Source organism: Sardina pilchardus, chromosome 9 (assembly GCF_963854185.1).
Source record: "Sardina pilchardus chromosome 9, fSarPil1.1, whole genome shotgun sequence".
NCBI classification, from domain to species: domain Eukaryota; kingdom Metazoa; phylum Chordata; class Actinopteri; order Clupeiformes; family Clupeidae; genus Sardina; species Sardina pilchardus.
The window spans coordinates 19,118,369-19,127,955 of NC_085002.1; the positions used below are offsets into that span (position 1 = coordinate 19,118,369).

Here is a 9,587-nt window from a genome sequence, read left to right on the forward strand (position 1 = left end):
AACTTGAACAAGTTATTTTATTGGGTCCAAGTCAGTACAATCCAATGTAAACATACAAATAAAAAATAAAACAAAGGTCTAACTGTTTTCTTTATGATTCCCATAATCTTTTGAGAATTTCAGCCAATATCTCCAAATTCAGCCTACTGTCTAAGCTTTTCCAGTGTAGAAATTGGAAAAGCTGCAAATGTTTAACGAGACATTTAAGGAGACATTCTGATCACCCCGTTATTGATAATTGCTGAAAACAATTGAAATTCAAAACAAATGCACTCAATTTCACATTTCAGATTCTCATTTCGGATACCACTGTAATGTCAGGAGAAATGTTCTTGGTAACAGATTCTACAAAGAAATATCTTTCCAGAACAGAGCGTACAACAATGGACTTCATTTAGTTTGTACCAGCTACCTACATTTAGCCAAAGCATGCCATAACAGTGACTTGTGTATTTAGAACTGACGTGTCTATTTGCTTTACAGAAAACTGGTGTTAAACTATGAATCTTTCTATCCATGAAAACATTTTTAAAATACTATAAACTATTCAAATCATATTTTTCAACTCTCAGTAGAAAAGAGTAAGACATACTAAATCAATCCCACAGCATCATCATACATATTGTTACCCATATAAACAGTAATAACTGTATGTATTGCTATGAGGTCTTGAGTTAACTAAAAATAAGTAAACTTATACAAAATCCCAGCCCGTGGATGGAGCAATGTCATGTGTTGATGAATAAAGAATACTACATAACATTCCTCTCCTTGTTCATTATGCAACACAAAAAGAGGGTTAGCATAACAGAAGACAAAGGCCATCTACTGAGTCAAACCGCCAGATGAAAAGCCATCACTGGACTCATTTAGGCCCACATAACTCCGCATTTCAAAAGTCCTTTCAAAGAAGGAGAGAAAAAAACACCAACATAACAAAAGCCACACAAGCCGTTCACAGTTTCAAGATTCATAATCTTTCTTCCTGGCCAGCTTGCTTTTGACATAGAAAGAAAAACGGAGGAAATGGGGAATTTCTCATGCTCTCCATTGTAGAGTGTTCTCTTCAATCTCCTTCTTGGGTTTTTTATTTCAAAATCTGTCTTGTGCTGGTATATAGCAAAGAGGGCATCGGAGAGCTTGCATGTCAGCCGAGATGTTTTTTTTTTTTTTAAACCACTAATACTGGGGGCGTTGTGGCGCAGCAGGCTACAGCGCCCGTACCATTTACGGGTCCGAGTGCCCATGGGGACCCAGGTTCGAATTCGGCCTGCGGTCATATCCCAATCCCACCCCATCTCTCTCTCCCACTTATTTCCTGTCTACCGCTTCACTGTCCTATACTAATAAAGGCCAAAAAAATACTTTAAACCACTAATACTGGACAGAGCCCTCGGCTTTCAACAGGTAAACTATGGTTTATGTACAGTAAAAGGTCACTTCAGCAAACACAATGGCCTTCATTTACGAAAGGAACGTACAATTTAGTCGATTCAGTATGGTCTTACGGTGTGGGGTGCCACAGAGTGAATTGGTGGAGTACTGGAAAGTTGGAGAGTTATAATCATAGAATATAGTCTAGTCTACTGGAACTGCATATTTGTAGACTTCATGTAGCCTGTTATCATGTTGACACATGGCACAGGATACCCATCATGTATCAGAATTACTTTTGTTGATAAAAAATGAGAAAAGCACAACAGTCATGGCATCAATCATGCATTTTGTTTTCTTGTGCATAAAAGATAATGCTGTCCTTCAACTTGTCTCCGGTGTTCCATGGAAATATTTTTCTTGTGGCTATCCCAAAATGTTCTCTTCTGGATGTATTATGCACCTCCATGTCATAAATTCTAGGGGTGTGGCCTCTAAAACGAGAATATAGGGGCGTGATATTAAAATGACGCTTGTTTTTCAGTCGCCACATTTACCAACACCCATTGATTCTCGCGCACGCTGCAATAATAGAAATATTTCACAAATCCCTTGTGAGCCCTGTCGTAAGATGACTCCTGTGCTCAGATCTGTGCTGGTTTCTACGTTCGTTTGATAAATGAGGGCCACTGAAAGTTTCAGCAAAAGAATAATCTCCATGATAAAAAAATGATTCAACTTCTTCCCGCCTCACTATTTTCTACCTCAAGCCCCAGAGATGGGACATGGTTAGGTCATGAGATGTCCCCGCAGCATAGTCATTTCATTGGGGGGACAGGGTCCACAAGTAGGGCCCCCTCAGCAGGGGGTGCCTAGGGCCAGGATGGAAGAGTTGTCCTTGGCTTTATCGAAGAGGATGGCGGGCGTTGTGCCTGAGACAATTTTGAGTTTCTCCTCAGGGACGGAGGAGGTGGGCGAGGAGGAGGTGGTGGCGGTGGCGGCCGTGGAGTGCGAGGACGAGGAGGAGGAGGTGGACGCGGACGAGCGGTCGGGCAGACACTCGTCGCAGCAGCAGCAGCAGCAGTCCATGAAGGCCTGGCCCAGCGCGCGGCACAGGCACAGCAGGATGACCGGCGTGGCGGCCGCCCGGGCGAACATCAGGAACTGGCCGATCAGCTGCAGCAGCGCCAGCGTGGCGGCGGGCACCTCCAGGCCGGCGTAGGCCAGCGTGATGTTGGCGGCGTTCTCCGGCAGGCCGCAGACGCCGAACACCACGGCCAGCGCCAGGACCGTGCGCGTCAGCTGCCGCTCCCGCCGCCGCTGCTGCTGCCTCTTGGGCGAGGACGACGACGACGACGCGGACGACGACGACGTGGTGGAGGGCGAGAGCGGGCGCCCCGCTCCGGCGGCGGACGACGCCGACGACGCCTGGCGCGCCTCCTCGGTCACGTGGCGCGTGAGGAGCTGGCACGCCAGCGTGAAGAGCAGCGGCAGGCAGAAGAAGCAGCCGAAGGACCACCACATGCGCGCCTCGTGGTACGTGAGCACCAGCGAGTACACCGACTCCGGCAGCTCCGGCGAGGGCCGCTGCACGCACGAGTCCACGGGCAGGCCCGACGCCGGCGCCACGTCCTGCTGCAGCTGCCACAGCAGGAGCTCGGGGATGGCCAGCACCATGGAGCCCAACCAGATGACCGACAGCTTGGCCAGGATGGACTGGCAGGGCTCCACCATCCGCGGCCGAGGCTGCGGGCTCGTGGCCGTGTGGAAGCGGTCAATGCTCAGAGCGCACAGGCTGAAGGTGGTCACTCCCAGCGAGGTCACCTGGATGGAGAGAGAGAGGAAGGGAGAAGGGTGAAGACATGAATGATGGTAGGGGTGGAGAGGAGAACTGGACAAACTGGAGAGTTCCGTGTCACTACAGGAGGGGCAAACCACACAGTTTATCATAAAAGTGCTGAACACACTTTGTGTTTTTAGCCATCATGTATGCCTAGTGGCCTAAAGAGGCCTGTTCAAGTGTGTTTTTTTTTTTTTTTTTTTTTTTAAATCAACACACTTTCAAACCAAATCAATTTCTATAGGCACCCAATCAAAGATGTTTGATTAATAATATTAACTTTCCATACAGTTACAAGTGAAGCAAAGTACAAATGGAGTAGCCTAAATAATCTGTCATTATAGGCCTATTGATCAGGCACTCCTGCTGGCATCACAGTAGCTAAATATCTGTTGTCTTGTTTATTTATGTAGGGCAGCGCAAGTATACAATTGTCACTTGGCGACCGTTTGACCTAAATCTGGTCTCATTTAAAGTCGTAATGGCTCACTTAATTAGTCTTCCCTCCAGACAAATAATGTGGTGAATAGATAATTAGCATAACAAAGTCTCGACTAGTAAAGGAAAACGAGGGGGCAGGGCAACAAACCCTATAGGGAAGATATACTACCAGAAAGTGTTAAATGTATCTAAATATATAATTTAGATGAACTTATATGTAGGCTACATAGGCTACTAATTAAACTCACCTCCATGTAAGGGACAATTCTACACGAAAGGTCTCCCATTAACCTCCTTTTGGTCAGTTCGTTAAAGATGACCACGGGCAGACAGAAAAACAGGATCAGGAAATCCCAAAAGGCCAGGCTGGCCAGAATGCAGTTCCAAGCAGTTTTCATGTAATAGTTGTGCCACACGATGCACATCACCGCCAAGTTACCTATGATACCTACAGCAAACACTATCAGTGAAAGGAGCATCACTGCATAAGCGCCGTAGGAACTGTCAGTCACGGGATACAGAGGGTTGTGGATACGAATAGAATTGCTACTATTTTTTCCATCCCCGTGAGTGTTATTGGGGAAATGCACATTCCTCGGTGTTGTAAAATAACCGTCTGGGTCATAAGGTCTTGGTTGCCTGGAGTTATACGGAAACTTCGATCTTCCATCCTTCGCCCCCCTGGGCACTCTCTTGAGGTTTGCCTCCCGAAATAGCATCAGATGATTAGTCCCAGCCATATTTCCTATCGGATTTGATTTGGCGTCAGAAATTGAAATTGGCATCGCAGTAGAGCCCGCTAATCCACTTGATAACATTTCCAAAGACGCAAGAGACTCCGATGATTCCTTCAGCGGTTTCGCGTAACGGGGCTCCGTCAATCCCAAAATAAGGAACAAAATAGGGCAAAACATTGTATCCACTCAAAAATGCAACAATTCCATCAAATCGAACACCCACAAGAGTTCAGACAGTGATTTCCACAGCCGACGAATGATTTACGATCCTGAAAGCTCCAGTTGAAAGTCAGACACCAAAGCCCAAAGATGAGATGTTCAGAAGTTTGAAGCAACTATCCCCATCCTTTGAGTCCGTTATTCATAGGCAACTGTATTTTTGCTGGGCTCAAAAGCCCTCTAGTGTTCAGCGATGGTTACACAAGCCAAGTTCCCTGGATCACGTGAAGCTGCATGCACATTTCACTAAGGAATGCAATAGCTGGAGCAACAGCAAACAACAGCAAGCAACAGCATAACACAGGTGCTAAAGGACAAAGTTACCATTAAGATGTCCACTGGATTTTCAATGCCAGTTATCGTCAACTTGATATGGCACAGCTCTGCTGGCTTATCTTCAGTTAGTGGGAAGCAACAACACAGGTAGGCCTACACAAGCAAGTGTGATGGTAGATAACACAAAGGAGCACAAGCAACAACACAACACAGGTCTTACAAGGTCATGTAAAACTGCGCTGGTATTTTTGCTTTGTATTCCCATGTATTTTCTCTGAAATATTAATCATGCAATCTATTTTAGATAATCTCAGTTGGACACACTTGGGAAGTATTTTAGCAAAGATCTTAAATTCTCGAATGGCTCTGTTCACTCATGGTGATGCATTCAGAAGTCCCCACTGTATATGTAATACAATTACTACTTTTAAAAGGTTACTAAAAGGTTACTAAAGGTGTACAACAACAGATTTTTTGAACATGACAATGCAGGGACATGCACACCTTTGGATATTTGTGGTTGCCACAGACATTCATGTGATGCCAGGTCATTTCCTGATATACGGGTATCAAATGAAAAGACAATAATTAATCGGACAGTAACACATTCCCATCCTGGTGTTGACATCAACTTGACAGGGCCTACCTTGGCATTCACTTATTTCCTACAAGCCAATTACTGTACATGGTCCGGAATATTGCCAAGAAAATGCCTTCTTGTCCTTCCTGTTTTCAGTACTTTCTGGCACATAGCCCACTATCCGAGGCCACAATTATCTGTGCTCAAGCTTGCAATGCAGAAGAATGCCATTGTGCCTTGCATTCACTGTCCACAACAGAAATGTTCAATTACACAAATAAAAGTCTTCAGTAGCCTACAACCCAGCCTGCAGAATTTGCCCATGTAAAGCCAACATATGCAGTGGTCAGTCAGTGTATAGCCATAGACCTCCTAGGGAGGGCATAGTTTGGGTTTATTTTTGATTGGACTCGTATGTCATTGCTACTTTGTCTCCAGTCTGTCCCTTTCTTAGTGTGAGGTAGTGATGTCATGTTTGGCTCATGTGAGACCAGTACAGCAAATGTGAAAGTCTTCCTGAAGACATTGTTGATTACTGCATGTTTATGCCTTATATTTTACAACAGTTATTACATTTTGAGTATTATAATAGTTGCTACAATGGTGAATGGAAGAAAAGAACATGTTTGAAAACTACTGCCAATTTTTTTGAGGACTGTGGATTGAGGATAACCTTACATGGATACTTTTAACTGATTTTAATTGGGCAGTTGTGATCTCACAATGTCTTTTTACATTACATTACATTACATTACATTTGGCTGACGCTTTTTAACCAAAGCCACTTACAACATGGTAAAAATATTTCAAGCTTTTAAGGGCAGTTCTAACAGCAATTTAAAAAAACACAATAAATGCATCAATGAGTGTAGTAAATGCATCAATAAGTGCAATTGTCTGTAGCAGTGCTATGAGAGAGGATGTTCTCTGAAGAGCTGGGTTTTCAGAAATTTTTTGGAGATGGCGAGGGATGTCCCTACTCTAGTATGAACAGGTAGTGCGTTCCACCAACGAGAAACGACAGATGAGAAAAGTTTGGATTGGCCTGAGCGTGCTGGTGGAAGAGACGTCGCTCGGCTGAGGAGCGCAGTGATCTTGTGGTTGCATATGCTTGTATGAGGGCATTCAAATAGGTGGGAGCAGAGCCGGAGAGTACTTTGTAGGCAAGCATTATAGAGTCTTGAATTTGATGCGGGTGGCCAACGATAGCCAGTGTAGCTGGACGAGCAATGGAGTGACATGCACCCTTTTGGGTTGGTTGTAGACCAAGCGTGCTGCTGCATTGTGGATAATTTGAAGGGGTTTGACTGTGCAGGCTGGGAGACCTGTCAGGAGGGCATTACAGTAGTGAAGTCGAGAGATGACTATTGCCTGTACCAGGAGTTGGGTAGCATCTTGAGTCAAGTAGGTCCTGATTTTCCGTATGTTGTATAGTGCGTAGCGGCACGACCTGGCTACTGAGGCTACATGATCGGAGAAGATTAGTTGGTTGTCGAGAATGACATACATTTCTTGCAGTCCTGGTAGGTACAACAGACAAGGAGTCGATTTAGGTTTAGCTGGAGGTGGTATGCCTTCATCCATGTTGATATGTATGAGAAGCAATCTGAGATTTGTGTCGAGACCAAGGGGTCATCAGGTGGAAAGGAAGATAAAGCTGCGAGCGGATGATCTGTTCCAAGGAGGTGGTATAGCATAGAGAAGGGGCCCAGCTGCTGGAAATGTCTAGGAGTCTTTTGTGAGATCACAGGGGTTTAATCAGCTAGATTAATCAGCAGATAGATTTCCAGGTAAATTGTTTCCTGTTACTATTGTTAGCAGCAGCATTACATGTTATATATAGCCTGCTGAAAAGTGGGAGGGTGTGGTGTTTTCGTCATTGGCTTGCTCATATCACCTCACACCCATGACACTTGCCGCTTGCTTGACGTAATGTATGCGGACATATTTCTGTTTTGATAACCCTGTGTATGGTGTTCTACAGAAGTGTTACAAAATGTTTCCTGTGGACTGGTCAGGGTTTCCACCTTTAAAAGAAATGGTGGTATTGTTCTCTCTTGGGGAATTGTTTCCAACCTTAATTTGAAACATATGAAACTTTAAGCGAGTTGGCAAGAACTGTGATCTTGAACCAGTGGGCTTGAAAGAGGACTTTTTCATGTTTACACTTGAGTTTACATAGTTAATCATTACCTTGGACATCAGGCAAAGCCCCAGCTGAGGAAGCCAGGCATTACACTACAAAATCATTCAGGCACTCCTTATTTGATGTTTATTTTGACATGAAAAACAGAATGTCCAAAACACTTGATTCTTTTATGTAACTGGGCTTGAACTTTATCTAACTGTTCATTTCACTACAGCACCATGTACAGTATACAGGGGTGGGCATTGACAAAATATTTTTTTTTTCAGTGCATGAGTACTCATCAAAATACTTTTTAAAACTGTACTTCTACTCACTACTCCAGTTTTTGAGCCAGTTGCATAGCAGAGTGTGCAGGTATCTAAAAACGCATTGCATTGTGAAGTTCAAAGTGTGTTGTCATGTGCTCATAAATAAGCATTTATGTAATTCCTTTGTGCTCAAGTGTCCATTCAACTACAGAAATAATTTTAAAAGAAAAATGAATAAATAGATACTATAAAAAAAGAGGGGTTGGGGAGCACCAAGGGAATCCCAGGTGCAACAGTTCAGTAGAGGGAGAACTTTCAGACAAGCGGCTTCTTGGTTGGAGACACCACATGGTCAGCATCTGAAGTTCTAGACTAAGAAAACCTTCTTCACAACTGCTCTCATATCGATCAGCATTTGTAAAGCATTTGCACACAATTGTTACAGGCAGGATGTTGGCAATAAGGTTATTTAATTTGTCCACTCTGAGAAAGGGAAAAGAGAGAGAAGGGTGGAAAGAAGGACAAATAGTGGGAGTACTAGGCAACCCTAGGCCTAGTAGGCCTGTAGTCAGTTCTTGTTTGATTGGCCCACTGAACCTGCTTTACCTAAAAAGAATTAACAAGTGCTGTCCCTTGCCCCTATAGGCTATTCTGTGCTGTCCAACAGCTTAACAATATGACTACATTTCTCAATAAGGAATTAATAGGGAATACGTTCATTCTTAAGGGAGTTAAATGGACTGTTACTTGAGTATGGATGTTCTGTATTCTACCTAGCACTGCATGTACAGTGCAGTGCTGTGCATCATTTACAATATGAGATTCATTCACAGAAAAAAACAAAAAACAATGGTGTCATTATAAAGGTTGTATTTTCCCTCATTTAAAAAATAAAATAAAATTAAGGCATTAAGATCAATTTCCACAGTATGTTTTTCTTTTTAAATACCTTTTTATGTCAATTATAGCATGGGTGTCTTAACCTATGCACATCACTGTATATAATCTAAAAATGTGAAGAAATGTACTGTCATTTGTGTTAAAATCTTATAGCCTACCTGAACTAATGTCAATCCAGACCCATGTGTAGTAAGTATGCAGTTGGTCCACTAGGGGGCAGTCCATATCACTTCAGATGAAGAATTAACCCTATATTTGACATAGTTCACTCAAGGACAAGCTTGCAAAGCACAGTTCATCTCCTCTTAACCAACACACATTTATCATGTGTATCTCTAAACATTGCTTTGCAGAATTTGAGGGTGACATGAAATTATTTGCATGGCAACATAATCACAGCAACTACTGATGGTCGTTACAAAGAGTTACCTTATTCTATAGCCTACCTCCTTTAGATTCTGATCCACTGTGGATTTTAATAGTTGTTACAATAGTTACTATACAATAGTTGTTTACACGATTGTACTTGAAATTGAAGTACTGCAGTTGAAGTTATGCAGACATTACAGCAAAGAATTAAAAGATTTACCACTACCCGAAGAAGAGACGCAAGCCCTTGCATACAGGAGCTGTTGCACACATTGCTTCTGCCCCCCCCCCCCCCTTCCCCCACATACCTTAACAACACACAAGTAAGTACACACACACACACACGCACGCGCGCGCGCGCGCGCACGCACGCACGCACGCGCACGCACGCACGCACGCACGCACGCACGCACGCACACACGCACACACACACACACACACACACACACACACA

The 9,587-nt window shown here is 43.7% G+C and overlaps 1 protein-coding gene across 1 annotated transcript; it reads right to left on the reverse strand.

The window, feature by feature from the left end:
• On the reverse strand, positions 1-4,751 carry gpr37l1a (G protein-coupled receptor 37 like 1a). Its single transcript, XM_062546156.1, has 2 exons — positions 3,904-4,751; positions 1-3,198 (listed from the first exon to the last, which is right to left on the reverse strand). The coding sequence occupies exons 1-2, from the start codon at positions 4,567-4,569 to the stop codon at positions 2,233-2,235; spliced, it is 1,632 nt and encodes a 543-aa protein (XP_062402140.1). The 5' UTR covers positions 4,570-4,751; the 3' UTR covers positions 1-2,232.
• Between the last annotated feature and the right edge of the window lie 4,836 nt (positions 4,752-9,587).

Bases quoted from the DNA above. Each gene is read 5' to 3' on its own strand.
- gpr37l1a (XM_062546156.1), bottom strand. From the start codon at position 4,569: ATGTTTTGCCCTATTTTGTTCCTTATTTTGGGATTGACGGAGCCCCGT. The intron at 3,199-3,903 runs GTGAGTTTAATT...CTCTCCATCCAG, and splicing joins GAATTGTCCCTTACATGGAG to GTGACCTCGCTGGGAGTGAC.